The sequence below is a fragment of the Mercurialis annua genome, linkage group LG2, assembly GCF_937616625.2.
Source record: "Mercurialis annua linkage group LG2, ddMerAnnu1.2, whole genome shotgun sequence".
In the NCBI taxonomy this organism is placed as follows: domain Eukaryota; kingdom Viridiplantae; phylum Streptophyta; class Magnoliopsida; order Malpighiales; family Euphorbiaceae; genus Mercurialis; species Mercurialis annua.
Window position 1 is genome coordinate 57,370,718 of NC_065571.1, and position 17,238 is coordinate 57,387,955.

The following is a 17,238-nucleotide window of genomic DNA, read 5'->3' on the forward strand; positions in this document are numbered from 1 at the left end:
TCTTATTAACTTCATCAACTACCCAAACCAACTTCTCTTGTTGTTTCACGAGTTGCCAAATTTTTATGCCTTTTTTTCTAAATTAATCGACACGCGTGCACCCATTACTAGGAAAGCAAAATGGTTAAACACTATGATGAAAAAAACAAAAAATGGTTAAACCCTACTTTATACTTTATACCATGCAAACAAACACAAGTCCTTTTCATTTTAATTGTTATATGTAGTACAACAAAACCATAAAGATGCATAGCCAATTCAATTCAATAAACCCTAAAGTACTTAAATCTATCCATTTTTCTTAAAATGAGTTAATTTTATTAAGATTATTCTCAATATTCTGCTATTTTCTATGCTAATTTCTACATAACGAATAATAAAATACTATATTTAGTATGAAATTTTAATTTTACTAATTTTAATATAAAATATTAAAAGAGGTGTTAATTAATTTAGCGTTGCATTTGAGTCAGTATTTAAAACTTAGGGATAAATTATAGCATTAAAGTTAGCGTTATATTTGAGCAAGCACTGTAATGCTCAAAGAAAGTAGTTGTCATCTCACGGAACGCAATTATATAAAAATCGTCTAACTGAACCAAGATAAGTTTAATTTGAATATTTTCATAATTTTATTCATGATAATATTTTAATTTAAATTTTTAAATAACAAAATTAAGTTCGAATATTTTATTATTTTTATTGTTAGTCACTAGTTGTTTTTAGTTGTCATACAATCTTTGTTATATCTTTTTATCCTACCGTTTCTAGTCATTAGTCGATTTTTTTGTTTATATTATTATTATCTGATTCCGGCTATGGTAACATCAACACAAAAAAATAAAGTTATTTCTCCAGCTTTATATGTTAAAATGAAAAGTAAATTCTTAAATCCTAGATCTCCCATTTACCTAGTTTTTTTAAACATGCGTGGCTAAGGTTAAATTGTTAATTAATTTACATATGGGATTAAGTGTAGGGAATATGTTTATAGGATACTTGATGGAGTTGTTTTGAGTGGTTTCAAGTGATGACCAAAAGCAGTTTCGATTCATGTGATGGACTGTGTTTGAGGTTATTCTTTCTATTGTCGCTTTCTTGAACAGAGCGGATATATCGTAACAGCCACAAGCATGCAGCACAGTGGGACACCAACAGCGTAGTGGCAAGTGGGAACTTCCGGCGGGGTCAGACCATTCTTTTAACGGAACCCGACCATCTAGATAAACTCTCGATGGCACTATTTTTGACATTTCACATTCCGGAACCTCTATATAGTATGGCCTTTTAACAATTCGTCCAAATGCTTTCAGCAAGTTTCATGTAAAAAGTAGAATTCGAACTAATGACTTTTGTTTATACTTGTTATCCACGCTTGAAATCAAATGAACCAACTCCTTAAGGCGTTTCTAAGTGCATTAAGAGATTAGGGGTTCGACTACTTCTCCGTAACTAACAAACTAACAATTAAGACTTTAAAGAGTTGATTATCATTTTTGACAAAAAAAAATTCTGATATATAAAAAGTGGAGCAAAAAAGGTATAATTTTAAGTTTTCTTCCGCAGTAAAAAGTGCTTAAGTTAAGTAAAATTGAGGAAAATTAATCAATTAAAGAAATTTAAAATAACAAGCATGAAAATATCAGAAAAAAGACAATCTAAATGGGGGAAAAAATCAATGCAAACATTAACACAAAACCAGAGAATCTGGTTTTAGAAGAAGAAGAAGAAGAAGAAGAAGAAGAAGAGAATGTATTAGGAAGAAGAAGAAGATTTTCAAATTACACTGCAAGCTCTACTCAACTGAGCTTATATACTAATCTAGAAAATAACCGTTTCCTATAACTACTTTGCTGACTCAGCAAGAAATGCAAAAAGCATGTCACACATGCTCTACATGTTGAATATGCCACGGATTGATGACATGGCTAATAGCAGTTACAAAAACAACTAACTTCCTGCTGAAGTAATCTAGCACAGCTGCAAAACTCTGCTGCAAGAAGGAGTAGGATATATAATCTGTGATACCCCCCCCTCAAGCTGGACGATATACATTGTGAGGACACAGCTTGGAGATAGCTGTTTCAAAAACATTTGGAGGTAAGGGCTTGGTAAAACAATCTGCTAACTGTAATTCAGACTTGATGGGAAGAAGATGCAGCAACCCTGTTCCAATTTTTTCTCTGATAATGTGGCAATCTATCTCTATGTGCTTGCTTCTCTCATGGTAAACTGGATTATGAGCCAGTTGTATGGCAGAATTATTGTCACAATAAACCTGGACTGGGAGAGGAATATCTTGCTGTAGATCATGAAACAAGTAAACCAACCACTGCAGTTCACAAGTAAGACTAGCAAGAGATCTGTACTCAGCCTCTGAGCTTGACCTGGATACAATTGTCTGTTTCTTAGCTCTCCAAGAAATCAAGGAATCACCAAGAAAAATGCAATTGCCTGAAATGGACTTTCTTGTGTCAGGACATGAAGCCCAGTCTGAATCACAAAAGGCTTTTACACTAGCTGCAGATTTAGAACTGAAGAAAAGTCCCTTTCCTGGAGCATTTTTGATATACCTCAGAACTCTATGTAATACCTGGAGATGAGCATTAGTTGGACAGTCAAGAAACTTGGATAATTGTTGTGCAGCATAAGAGAGGTCTGGTCTTGTTGTGCAAAGATATGAAAGCTTTCCTACAAGCTTTCTGTCAGTGTTTTAAAAACCGGACCGGACTGGCCGGTCGGACCGGTCGAACCGCGAACCGGCCAGTGGTCCGGTCTGAAACTACAAAAAACCGGATCTTTTGGTTGGACCGGGTTGGACCGGTTGAACCAGATTGAACCGGTAAAAAACCGGATGTTGAACCGGATCGGACCGGATTGGACCGGTAAAAAACCGGTGAACCATAATTTTTTTTAAATTTTTTTAAATTTATCAAACCGGTCATTGAACCGGTTCAACCGGTTGAACCGGAAACCGGTGGCCTCACCGGTTCGGTTTTTAAAACACTGCTTTCTGTACATTGTGTTATCTGACAATAGATCATCTGCATCTTTCATAAGTCTTTTAGAAGCAATCATAGGGGTAGGAACTGGTTTATGAAACCAGTATCAGTGAGAAAATCTAGTGCATATTTTCTCTGTGAAAGATTGATTCTAGCATTAGTTCTAGCTACCTCTAACCCCAAGAAGTATTTTAGAGTGCCTAAGTCCTTAATGCTGAAAGTGGTATGCAAATAACTCTTTATCTCTGATATTGCAAAACTGGAATTACTAGCTATTATCACATCATCCACATAGATCAATAGAGCAATGAAAACATTATCTGAACTTTTGACAAAGAGAGAAGGATCAGCAGTACCAGCTTTAAAACCTTGATCTGTAAGTGCATGAGTGAGTTTGGAGTGCCACTGTCTGCTAGCCTGTTTAAGGCCATAGAGAGATTTCTGCAACTTACATACTTTTGAAGCAGACATGCCAGTGTTGAAACCAGGTGGAGGTTGCATATATACCTCTTCATCCAAATCTCCATGCAAAAATGCATTATTTATGTCCAGCTGATGTAATTCCCAATTATGAATAGCTGCAAGAGATAAAAGAGTACGAACTGTGGTCATCTTGGCAACATGGGAGAATGTCTTAAAATAATCAAGACCTTCTTGTTGGGTGTATCCCTTAGCAACTAGCCTTGCTTTGCATCTTTCCACTTCTCCATTGGACTTGTATTTCACCTTATACACCCACTTACACCCAATAGCTTGCTTATCTGATGGTAGATCATTCAATATCCAGGTTTGATTAGTTTCTAAAGCACTAATCTCTTTCTGCATAGCTTCTGTCCAGCATGGTGACTTGATAGCTTCATTATAGTTTCTGGGTTCAGTAATGGCAGAAATTTGGAGTGAAAAACATTTATGAGATGGGGATAAATGATCATAACTCAGTACAGAAGATAAAGTATGTGGAGAGGTTGTTTGTTTGGAGATGAATAGAAAAAAAAAAGAGAGAAGTCTTTGAAATGAGCTGGTAAGTGAGAAGTTCTCTGTGATCTTCTCAGAGCAGGAAAATCCTGATCTTGAAATTGGTTTGGTAAGGATAATGTGTTAGAAGGTATAGAAGACCAAGGAGAAGTAGGTGAGGAAGGAGATGAAGGAAGTGAATTATTGCTGATACTGGATGGCACAGCAGTAGGAACTATGTTCTGAGTTTGCAGAAAATCAAAATCAAGCTCACAGGAACTACTGGATGTAGGAAGACTCTCATTCCTTTTATCACAAGGGAAAATATTTTCATAAAAGATCACATCTCTAGAAATAATGATCTGATGAGTAGTAAGGTTGTAAAGAATAAAACCTTTAGTTGTGGGTGGATAGCCAATGAAGATGCATTTCATGGCCCTTGAGTCAAATTTCCTCTTGTACTGATCAGTTACTGTTGCAAAACTGAGACAACCAAAGACCTTAAAGTGATCATAGGTTGGTGATATACCATATAGCATCTGAAAGGGAGTCTTCTCTTTAATAACAGGAGATGGAAGCCTGTTGATGATGTGTACAGCATGAAGAACATAATGTCCCCAAAATTGCATAGACAAACCAGACTGGAATTTTAATGCTCTTGCTATATTCATAATATGTTGATGTTTTCGTTCCACAATGCTGTTTTGTTGAGGTGTATGAACACAACTTGTCTGGTGTACAATGCCAAACTTATGATAAAACTCAGGATATGCAAATTCAAGCCAATTATCAGTTCTTATGATCTTCACAGTTTTTGAAAACTGAGTCTGCACATATGTAACAAAGTTGTGCAGATTGTTTCTTGTTTCTGACTTGGTTTTCATGAGAAAAATCCAGGTAAAACGTGAATGATCATCCACTATAGTCAGAAAATATCTGTAACCTTGTATTGAACAAGTAGAAATAGGACCCCATATATCAATATGTAAAAGATCAAAAATCTCTTTACTTGAAGATGTACTTACAGGAAATGGCAACCTTTTCTGTTTGGCAAAATGACATACATCACATACATCCATATTGTCTATTGAAATAGAAGAATCAAGTTTATTCAACAACTTTATTCTGCTAGGAGATAGGTGCCCCAGTCTGGAATGCCACACATTTGAGAACTGAGTTTTGTCCATATGTACTTTATTACAAGAAAAAACTAAGGAATCTTGCTTCATGATGTATAATCCTGCTTGCTTCTTAGCTATGCCAATCATTTTCCAGGTATTCACTTCCTGAATAAAGCAGGAATCATGATAGAATATTAAGCACATGATCTTGTCATCTGTCAGTTTGCTTGCTGATATTAAATTGAAAGTGAAATCAGGCACATGGAGTACATTGTGCAAAGTTAGATTCTCACTCAGCTGTATCTTTCCCATATGAGTCACTGAGACTAAATGACCATTAGGTAGTTTCACATGCACATTCTCAACAGCATAGTATGACTTAAAGAAGTTTAAGTTACAGACAATATGGTCTGTAGCTCCTGTATCCAAAATCCAAGTATCTTTGTATGATGTAGCAGTAAATAAACAAGAGTGGATGATACCTTGGTCATTATTCATTGGTTTGAAGCTGGAAGCAAGAGAGTTGACATGTGCTGTGTTGCCATGAGAGTTTCCAGTATTATCATGCTGAATGAGAGCCATGATTTTCTGACATTGTTCTGGTGTAAAGGGAAAAATAGTTCCTGCAGAAGCAGAAGGATCAGCATTCTTATATGAATTGGAACAAAATTGATCAACTTTTTATCCATGTTGTCCAGAATCTCCAGCTGCTTGAATGTCATCAAAGTTGGAAAAATCAACTTGATTAGCATATGATGTTTCTGCTTTTCCTTTTGAGTTAAAACCTGGTGGATAACCATGTTTTTTGTAGCAGATTTCAACAGTATGACCTGTATTCCCACAATAAGAACAGAGTTTAGGTCTAAACCCTTGCACATAAGTATTTCCAGGCCTCCTGTACAATCCTCTAAAGTTGTTTCCTCCTCTCCCTCTTGCATAACAAACATTATGTTCATACTCTGAACCTTGCTCTAATGATTCTGTATCATAAACAGATTGCATTCCTCCTCTAGCAAGCATAACATTTGAATCAATAGTGTTTCTTTGATTAAAAGATCCTGAAAACTGCCTCTCATTCTGTATTACCATAGAAAACACTTTATTCATAGGAGGAAGGGGCTCCATCATTAATATTTGCTGTCTGACTCCAGCAAATTGTTCATTAAGTCCTTTTAGAAACTTAATAACTTGATCATTGGAGTGATTCTTTCGAATCAATTGTAGAGCATTACAACTACATTTAGGAATGCAGATGCATATAGGAAAAGGTCTCATACTCACAAGTTCATCCCAAAGAGTCTTGAGATGTGTGTAGTACTCTGTAACTCCAAGTGAATTCTGCTGAAAAGCATAGATTTCCTCTTGAATGTCACCTAGCCTGTAAGAATCCCCCTGTGAGAATCTGTCTTTTAGATAATTCCATATGTCTAGTGCTGTATCCAAACAAGAAACACTATCCGCAATGGTTGGATTCAATGATCTGTATAGCCATGACATGACCATAGTATTGCACCTCTCCCAGGCTGGATACAAATTATCATTCTCATCAGGCATAAAAATGGTTCCATTAACAAATTTGAATTTGTTTTTGGAGATCAGAGCCTTGCGCATAGATTTACACCATGAGTGGTAATTACTACCATTTAAAAGAGTAGAAACTAAGATCAAAGATGGATTTTCATTAGGATGCAAGAAATAAGGACTCGACATTGCTTCTTCTGGTCTAAAAGTAGCTGTATTCGCCATTTTTTTAAAGAAAAAGAAGGTTTTAAATGAAAAGAAAAGGAAGAAAAGAAGGTTCAGATAACGAAGAAAATCAAAGGAAGAAGAAGATAGATCTAAGAAGAACCGAAGGAAATTAGAGGAAGGAGAAGATAGATCTGAGAAGAGTTTTTGAGAAGAAAGAAGATTCAAGAGCTGAAAGCTCTGATACCATAACACAAAACCAGAGAATCTGGTTTTAGAAGAAGAAGAAGAAGAGAATGTATCAGGAAGAAGAAGAAGATTTTCAGATTACACTGCAAGCTCTACTCAACTGAGCTTATATACTAATCTAGAAAATAACCGTTTCCTATTACTACTTTGCTGACTCAGCAAGAAATGCAAAAAGCATGTCACACATGCTCTACATGTTGAATATGCCACGGATTGATGACATGGCTAATAGCAGTTACAAAAACAACTAACTTCCTGCTGAAGTAATCTAGCACAGCTTCAATACTCTGCTGCAAGAAGGAGTAGGATATATAATCTGTGATAAACATACAAAAAAACAAAAAACACATGCAATCTAGCTTTCAGTTAAAGAACCAAAATTGGCAAAAATCATGAAAATGAACTTATCGTTTTTTTATGTATATAATTTAGATCTATTTGATCTGGATATGATGAAGCCTAACATTGACTATAAATGATTATCCTACTTTAATAGATTATTTTTTTATTGCGATTGTTATTGATTTATTTGTGTCTTGAATTGATTAAATTCATAGTTTAATTCATATTTGATGCATTGATATCTAATGAGAAGTCATGTAACCTTAGGAAAATTCATATATAGATTGTCGTTCTCTTTTATTTATCTTAAATTTTTTTGTCAATTTAGTTGCTGGTTATTCTTTATAATTATTTATCCATTCTAATTATCTATTTGATTTTAATTTGCTAGATAAATTAAAAAAAAAAGCACTACTCTTTATAGTCCTTGTGGATACGACTACCGAATACCATGCATTTTACTCGGTACCTTAACAAATTGGTTCGATTCAGTTAGATATGAAAACGCTAATTGTTAAACTTCAATTTGATTGAAAAATAAATATGTGTACTTATATGAGCATATGAATACGTTGACTTTAATGGTCTTTTCTTTCATCCCCCTCTTCATGGTATTAAAATCTAGGAGTAGTTATATATGACCCTTATTCAAGATTAATTATATGAAGAAGATCAAATTAGAGATAATGATTGAGCATACGTACCTACCCTAACATATTAACACCCACTCCCCCCAGAAAAAGTTGAAGAACTATACAAATATATGAAGGTTTTTAGTTAATATATTTAGGGTTTTAGTATAAATGTGGCATACCCTTGTCTCTTTGTATTCCCAACTTTAGGACCACACCCAGGGCGGATCCTAAGTGTACACGCTGGCCGGTTGGTCCATCTCATTTTAAAACAAATATATTTATCTAAATGTTTAATCTTATATTGATAATATTTTAGATTTATTTCCTTCTTTCACTCTTTATTAGTTAGAATTTACGGAACATCATTAAATAGACCTAGTTTTATTAGAGATACCAACTTAATCAAATAAATCATTGGTAGTATTAATACCTAAAATCGATTCCTAAAAGAAATGTATTATTGAAAAATTGAACAACTGGCTCAATTATTCGTGGATGGAGAGGAGCCAAGAAGTGGAATAAAAGACATAAATACAACTTCAAATTTCCCCACAAGACCCTCCAATCATTTTCTTTAAAAAGTGAATAAAAAGGAAAAAAATAAATAAGCTGAATAGTCTTCAAAATTCTGTCATTTTTTTCGATTTTATTTACTACTTTTTCCCCTCTCTAGCTAATTGATTGATTGATAAACAATTTGAAATAAATATAAATATTAAATAATTTAATTTACTTAAATTAAATTAATTAGTTTGTAAATATATTATACTTCCCTTATTTAATATAATAAAAATGTTTATATTTATTTATTTTTAATATGATTTATTATATTTAATAAAAATATATATGATAATTGTTTATTTAAATAGTAATTGTATTTCAATAATTTAATGTTTTTTTTAAGAGTGCTTATGAAAAGTTGTGCGACTTAATAGATAGAAATCTAACTTTTTATTTTATCCGGATTGATCGACATATGACTTAAAAATTATGTTATATAATTCAATTAAATATAAGATCAATAAAAGAACATAATTTGAAAATACTAGTCAGATCTCTCAAAACCATCTAAATCAGAAGATTATATCTTCTTTTCTTTTCTATGATTTCAATCAAAAGATGGCTTTTTTCTTGAGAACTCATGCATTTTTAAAATTTTATAAGAAATTGTAGAAGATTTTTGATGAAATTAAAAAAGGAATATATTGTTTATATTGTTTAAGGAGTTAGACGGTTCCATCAATATCCATAACTTCAGCCCGCGCTTAATTTACACTCACATATAAATTAGAATCTAGTACATATTTAATTGATCATGACTTAATAAAATGAGTGTTTATCCCATGCATTGGTTGTGCCATGTCATAATTACAACAAACCAATGGGGATTTGCGATAGGAAATCTTTCATTTATTACTTAATTTTTTTATTATGAATTTTTCCACATGGCTAACGCACCATTGGTTTGTTGCACGAATAACATGGCGCAACGGTTGCGTGCAATAATTTTTCTAATAAAATACTAAAACCCTACAAATAAAAAGTAATGAAACTATAATATTAATTAGAATTATAGTTAAACATGACTAATCATTTTGTATTAAATTGTGTTGTAGCTTTTTAAGTGGAAATGTAATAAGTAGGCAATCAATACTAATTGTGCATTTATTGGTTAACTACCACACAACACAAGCAAATTAAAGTAATTATGCCACACATGTATACTCACATCCTCTATCCTACACCATGGACTTGGTTCCTTTCTTTTGATTTGATTTGATTTTAATTTATTTGTATTAATCTGGCTACAATAATTTCCCCTCATAAAGTTTTGAATTCTAAATTCACAGTTTCAGAATTAAATCCAGGTATTAATAAAGCTATAACCATCAAATTTTTTAGTTTTATATTAAATAAATAGTTATCTATATTAAAGTTATGACATCTAATATCATAACATTTTCCTAATTAAATAATTTATAAATATCATAAGGAATAAGAAAGAAGATCTACCTATTTTTCTAATTAAAAAGTTATAAATATCATAATATTTTTCTAAATAATTTTATATTTTCATAATTTTAATCCTTTTTAATAAATACAGTCCTAAAAGAATTGAACAGTCTGGTCCATTAATTTGACGAGTTGGGATAATCAATCAAATGATTTCATATAAGCAATTTACGTCAGACACACACGTTGTGAATTGATTATCTCAATTTATAAAATTAATGGATGAGACTTTTAAATTTTTGTACAAATATGTATGCTAAAACGGCAAAATTATAGATATATTATCGTTATTTTTTATTATACAATTTAAAATACTCTTGTATGAGTCACTAATCCGATGAATTCAATACAGTAAATTTAATATAAATAAGGATAAATTATTGACTTTCACCATAATTTGTCATTTTCAATTTATTTTTAATTGCAGTTTAAATTTGAAATTTAACAATGGAAAATGTTCTTATTGTACCGTCTTATATGATTTATTTTCATTTGTTCATCCCTATTCAAAAATACATGCTTCAATTTCTCTCTTTAAATTTCTTTAGATGAATAAAAGCTTTATTAAAAAGCCACAAGAAGTGGCAAAACAACCCTACTCAAAGTTGTTTCCTTCTTTAAATTAATCCACTCGTTTATTGGCACAGCAAGTGGTATGATTACTATTTAACAATTCTTGATATGATCATAAGAGTAGCACAAATAATCTTATATCTAAATAGGTGAATAAAATCCTATAATATTTAATTTTCACAAATTTTTTATAAAATGAGAATGAGAATAATCTCTTGGAAGCAATAAAGACACACAACAAGAACACCATCCCTTAGAATCTCTCTCTTATTATTGCTTCCTTAAATTAAATTGTATAACATAGTAGTCACTTCTTGGTCTCTCTGTACTTCTTCTCTGCATTCTCAGTACTTTCATTACAACAATGAAGTACTTAAGAACCAACTCCTTAAAGAGACTCTTTTCTCTTAAAAGACATATCCTTGAAGAAAATTTCAGCATTGAAGAAGAAAAACAACAAGATAATGCCACTAAACCAGCTTGGAGATGTTTCTCTTATGAAGAAATCTTTGAAGCAACCAATGGTTTTTGCCCAGGTCAGCTCATTTTCTTTTATAATTTCATATTTTTACGGGTATTTGCAACAACAACAAAAATATATGTTCACGTTTTTAGCAATTTAAGTATAATTTTTAGTACAAAAAGATCCGGTCGTTTTTTCTTTAGTATTTCTGGCATAAAGTGTTGATGTCGTTTTTGACAGTTTTTAATGAATGAACACCATCGAATAATGACGTTGAGTTGTAAACAGCCAAAAACTTAAAAATTGGTTCTTTTTATACTAAATTTCAAAAAGTGTGCTTAAGTCGCTATAATCGTAAAAAGTGGATTTTCTTTACGATATCCATTTCCGAAAAAATTTATGGATTTTTAGCAATATTTATTTTTGTACTGAAAAAATTGATTAAGTTTTGTGCTTTTGTATTGTGGATATTAGATAACTTGGTTGGAAAAGGAGGGTATGCAGAGGTATACAAAGGAGAGGCAAAAGGTGGAGAAAAAATAGCAGTAAAAAGGCTAACAAAAGCTTGTAATGATGAGAGAAAAGAAAAGGAATTTCTTACAGAAATTGGAACAATTGGACATGTTTGTCATCCCAATGTTTTGTCTTTGTTAGGCTGTTGTCTTGACAATGGACTTTATCTCATCTTCAACCTCTCCTCTACAGGCTCTGTTGCTTCACTTCTACATGGTATGCATCTACTAGCGAAAACGCTAAAACCGAAAATCGCAAACTAAATGAACAAATTAATATTTTACACGTGAATATGCATAAATATAAAGTTTAAGATCGTTTCTGATTATGGATTCGACTGAACTCGACTCGAGTATTATTATGCTATAACCAATTGATATTTCTTATGTTTTTGTTACTTTGATTTTGTTGATATAGATGAGAAATTGCCTGTAATGGATTGGAAAATAAGATACAAAGTTGGCATTGGGACAGCTAGAGGGCTACATTACTTGCATAAAGGATGTCAAAGAAGGATTATTCATAGAGATATTAAATCTTCAAATATTTTATTGACACCTGATTTTGAACCATTGGTAATGTGCCCACTTAGGAAATTTATTTATCTTGCAATTAATTTCATTTCATTTTGAGCTAAATGATACATATAATATTGTTGTTTGTTTCCAAAATTTTATAGATTTCTGATTTTGGGTTGGCAAAATGGCTTCCGTCTCAATGGACTCATCATTCCATAGCTCCAATTGAAGGAACATTTGGGTACCTACTTAACTTTGTAACTCCTCTACACATAGGGATGTACAAAAATAAACCGAACCGAATTCGATTTGATTTGGGAGTAGAATAATGTCTGTTCATTTTTTATACAAAATTTTTGGATACAACTTAGCTAAAAAACTAACCAATCAAACTAGTTGAGTTCGAAATATTTTAAAATTTTTTTGGATCACAAAAATTTAAATTTTAGTGCGGTTTAATTTAGTTCGGCTTAAATCGAATGCGTATCTTAATGTCTATATATGTTTGTATTCTTCAAACGTTGGCTTTTTTAGTTATTTTGCTCCGGCTGGATGATGTTCGAAGCCGAGATTTTACAGTTTGTGAGAAAAAAAATTGGATATAATCGGCCAATTGTGCGGTCCAACTGATCATAAAAGCCGAAAATTTGATCCAATCGAGTTGGGCCGAATTGAATCGGTTGAACTAACAGTTGAACTGATAGTTGACCCAATTAGACTATAAACCAAATCTAAAACCGATTGAACCAGCAGCTGAATCGATTGAAGCTAAAACTGATAGTCCTACCAGTTCGGCCACCGGTTTGGTTTTTAAAACTTTAAAATTTTGTAAAAATTGAATATAAATTTTTTGGTGTAGGCATTTAGCACCAGAGTACTATATGCATGGAATAGTGGACGAGAAAACAGATATATTTGCATTTGGGGTATTTCTACTAGAACTCATATCTGGCAGAAAACCTGTGGATGGGTCACACCAAAGCATACACAGCTGGGTAAGTTTAAAACTCATTAGAGAATCTTTTAAATTCCAATAATTGAGTCATTATCAATAATTCAAGTTTTAATTTAGGGTTTAGTTCTTGGATCACATGAACAAAGTGTGTTTATAATAAAAATTATTGATTGATTTGATTTAATAGGCTAAACCAATACTTAATAAAGGAGAAATAGAAAAGCTAATAGATCCAAGGCTTGGAGGGGCCTATGATGCCACTCAATTTCAAAGACTTGCCTTTGCTGCCTCTCTTTGTATCCGAGCATCTTCTACGTGGCGCCCCACTGCCAGTCAGGTAACCAACTTTATAATAATCTCACATTTTTTCTATGAGTTACAATTATACTTTATTTAATTTGATTTAATTTGAAATTATAAAAATTATTATTGTTTAGTTTAGTTCGATTCAAACAAGTGAACCGAGCGAACGCACATTCATAGTGTTTTACATATAAACTTGATTTTACCTTGGAGTCGATTTTGTCGTTCACACTAATATTAGTTCGCCTTTCGTGGAAAAATGCATTTTATTTTAAGAATTTTTGGGTGATCGTGCTTGGTGCTTATCGAAAACTTATGATATACTTAAATTATTATTAATTATTCCAATTAAATTAGGAAATGTTAAGTAGATGGAGTCGGATAGAAAGTATGTATGCATTGAAGTTTTTTTATTTTCCGTTTGTTTGGACGTAAAGATTTCAAGTAAGAGTTTTGATTTATGACAATCTTCTATTTATGTACCATGTGAAATATTAGTTTACTGTTTGAGTTTTATTAAAACTCATGTTAATGAATTTTAAAATAAAATTTATTATAATTTTAAAAGACTATTTACAAGAATTTTATATAGCTTATAGATGTATATAATTAATTTCAAATTTTCACAAATGAGCTATATATAAGATTGTGATGGCTAATATTGATTTGCGGGTTTTAAGCAAAGATGTCTGTGTTAAATCTTACTGATAATTTAAAAAATTGAGTAAAGATACAAAACTTTAGAACTACACATAATCATTAATATTAAAAATAAGTGGTCCATCAATTAAAATTTTAATGTAGAGTGTAGGAGGTTCAAATGTCACACCAACTCACCATTTGTTCATGTTTGCATTAGAAAACTTTCATTTAATCTGTCTTATTTTTTATTATTATGATTAAAAAGTAAACTAAAGTTGTGATAAGGATCGTTACATCACATGCATTTCTATCCCGTTTATGATTTTTATTTGTTACCTTTCCGTTGACTGTTTTTTATGCACATAAACATCCTTTACAAATTTTTAGCATATTTTAATATTTGTTTATTTAAAAAAAAATATAAGACTCTTGTAATAAACTAAATGTCTCTACTCTCCAATTAAAAGTTAATAGAAATATATTTAAATGTCTTTATTTATTACATTTTTTGGTATTTAAAATTGTAAAATTTATGTACGATTAGAATCATTAAACCAAACCGTTAAAATCATTATTTTTTTATTTAAAAACAAACCGAACTATTTTGTCGGTTTGGCGATTGCACACCTATTAGACGTTCTAAATTTGAAAAAGAAACAAACATTTTTCTAATTTTAAACATTGCGTATTGTTGCTTATGTTGATAGTTGGCCATTGCTTGTGATGACTTTGCATATCATTTTCACCACTATTTAAGATTTGAAGTGGAGTGAAACATTTAAACTTAGATTTAGTCCAATTTAGGCGTCGGTAGCTTCGAATTCATTTTGGAATTTTTCACGCCACTCCAAATTGGTCATAAGATGTTCTATTTCACCTAACTTACGCAAATCTTAAAGCCTTATATTGCCTGAATTATGCCATGTGATTAGAAATATTACAATGTCATTATCAAAATGACGGGAAAATAATGATAGGGAGAGTTTTGTTGTTTATGTGTTTCTGCCCAATTTGAATTCGGATTAGTCGGTCGGTGATCGGATACCAAATAATTAAATAAAAGAATACATAACAAATGAAAAAATATATAAGTATCTATAATTGGGAAATTAAAATTTGTAACTCCTTCATATTTGTTATTAATCCAATAACCATGTAAAAAAACTGTATATATTCCATATAAAATAATTCCAAATGCTTTTTTATTAAGTAAGGAGAAAAGACATTTCAATTAAAATATTTTGAATTTAAAATTTCTGAGTTTTAAACACCTACTCTAGATTATGGCAATTCATGCATTAAGAATTCGTTTTAAAAATATGGATTTTTTTATGAAAAAATAATGTTGGTTAAGAATCAATTACATAATCATTTTACAAAGTCAAAATGTTTGATAAAACTAGATTATGAACACTAAAAAGGTTAATAAATTAACATTTTCTATATATTTTTTTGATGAATAACATTTTCTATATTATATTGATAGGTTCTAGAAGTGATTCAAGAAGATGAAATTGATAAAGAAAAATGGAAGATGCCAAAGGAAGAAGAGCAAGAAGAATTTTGGGGATTTGAAGATTTAGAATATGAATTTGATGATTATGATACTTCCTTCTCAATTTCTCCACAAGATTCAACATCTACAACCAGTTCTTTAACCATCTTGCATTAGGGTTTGATCGTACCTATTAGCTATTTTGTAAATAATTATAGGTCGAATCGTGCATGGGTCCTGACACTCGAGCCTTGGTTTTAAACAATATTTTTATAATGCAATTTTCTATAACATGCATTATTACTTGCTCGATTAAAACCCTAATCACCTTGTTTTGTCCTGGGTGAGCATTTGATCGGTTCTGTTAGAATTCAATTCGGTTAGATAAAATCAAACTCGGTTCATCGGTATTAAAAATCTAACATGCATTATTAGTTGCTCCATTAAAGTTTAAACCCTAACCATCTCGCATTACAAATGTTATACTGCTATATCTTCACTCTTTGTTGTTACAACCTAAATATTTCGGTTTGATTGAACTTTATTAAATCAAATTTGTTCACTATTGTCATCATTTTCAATCAATTGAATGTCCTCACAACAAAATTTTGATATCAATTGTTGGATCATAAAACGTAATGTATGAAAAAGTTCATTCATGATTTTAAATGGTTATGGAAACCACAGTCGTGGATCACATACCACATTAAATTTCAAATTCTAAGATTGTGGATTAGTAAGTTATTTTTACTTATATATTCCATATTTCATTCATTTCTTTCCAATACGAGATTTTTATCACACTTATTATTCAAGAAAAAATCAAAATTGAATTTCTTTTTAACCATAAGAATATAGTTTTCAATCTTACTAAAACTTATTTTAATGTTATTTTGAGGCGATTGGAAGATACTGGCTGAAATTGGTGACCTTGGTTTTCAAACAATTGGATGATTTTTTGTTTCTTTTGAATTTCTGTAAAATACCGAGGTATAAATTTTATGATAAGTTAAGTACTAAATAAGAGTGTCATATTAACTAAACAATCAAGAGTTTGACTTTTTTTATTCAAAATCAAAATTAGTTTTTTTTTTATAAAAATATTATTATTATTGTCCTGTAATTAGGTGCAGGATATTATCATTTCCTCATATTTAAAAATCTATTATTTAAATTATAATGCCTTTTTTCTTAACTAGTTTTGCATTACGTGCTACACACGTGGCTCGTAACGTGATTCGTCAATTTATGTATTAACTAACTTTATTATTATTATATTTATTTTATTTATTTATTTATAATCAATATTAAATTAGTTAGTGTTTTTATTAGAAATAAATAGTTATATTTTAATTTATTACTATTTTTTAAAAATCAATTCACATCAATAATATTTAATTTAATTTAGTTAACATAATTACTATTGCTTTTATCTCGTCAATGTCCATTTAGCTAACCATGAAAAGAGAGCAAAAACCTATAAGTTAAAAAAGTTTAATAAGGCAATTTAGATTGGTACAATTTATACATGCAAAAATTTAGAGTTGGCATGTTAAAAAAACTTGAAGCTCGTCTTGTTATTACACATGAGCAAGTTTATTGATTGTATTTGAAGCTTTTATTACATTGTAGTGTAACTTATGAAAGGTAATTATATCTAAAAAAACATTTTAGTTGAGTGAATTACTAATAGTATAGGTAGTTTTAACTGTAATTGGAAAAAATTAATATAGTTAATATTTCTAAGCTCATTAAAAGTTTGTATTGTAATCAA

General features: G+C 30.9%; 1 protein-coding gene across 1 annotated transcript; it reads left to right on the forward strand.

Annotated features, from left to right (window-relative positions):
* The first annotated feature begins 10,716 nt into the window (after positions 1–10,716).
* Positions 10,717–15,761, forward strand: LOC126670699 (probable receptor-like serine/threonine-protein kinase At5g57670). The gene is made up of 7 exons (XM_050364508.1): positions 10,717–11,111; positions 11,513–11,767; positions 11,969–12,126; positions 12,231–12,310; positions 12,929–13,064; positions 13,212–13,361; positions 15,456–15,761. Exons 1-7 carry the CDS (start codon positions 10,940–10,942, stop codon positions 15,639–15,641), a joined length of 1,137 nt encoding a protein of 378 aa, XP_050220465.1. The 5' UTR covers positions 10,717–10,939; the 3' UTR covers positions 15,642–15,761.
* Positions 15,762–17,238: the final 1,477 nt, after the last annotated feature.

Excerpts from the sequence above, each read along its gene's own strand:
- LOC126670699 (XM_050364508.1), top strand. The coding sequence starts at position 10,940 with ATGAAGTACTTAAGAACCAACTCCTTAAAGAGACTCTTTTCTCTTAAA. Across the intron at positions 11,768-11,968 it reads TGTTGCTTCACTTCTACATG|ATGAGAAATTGCCTGTAATG; the intron begins GTATGCATCTAC and ends TTGTTGATATAG. Across the intron at positions 12,311-12,928 it reads CCAATTGAAGGAACATTTGG|GCATTTAGCACCAGAGTACT; the intron begins GTACCTACTTAA and ends TTTTTGGTGTAG.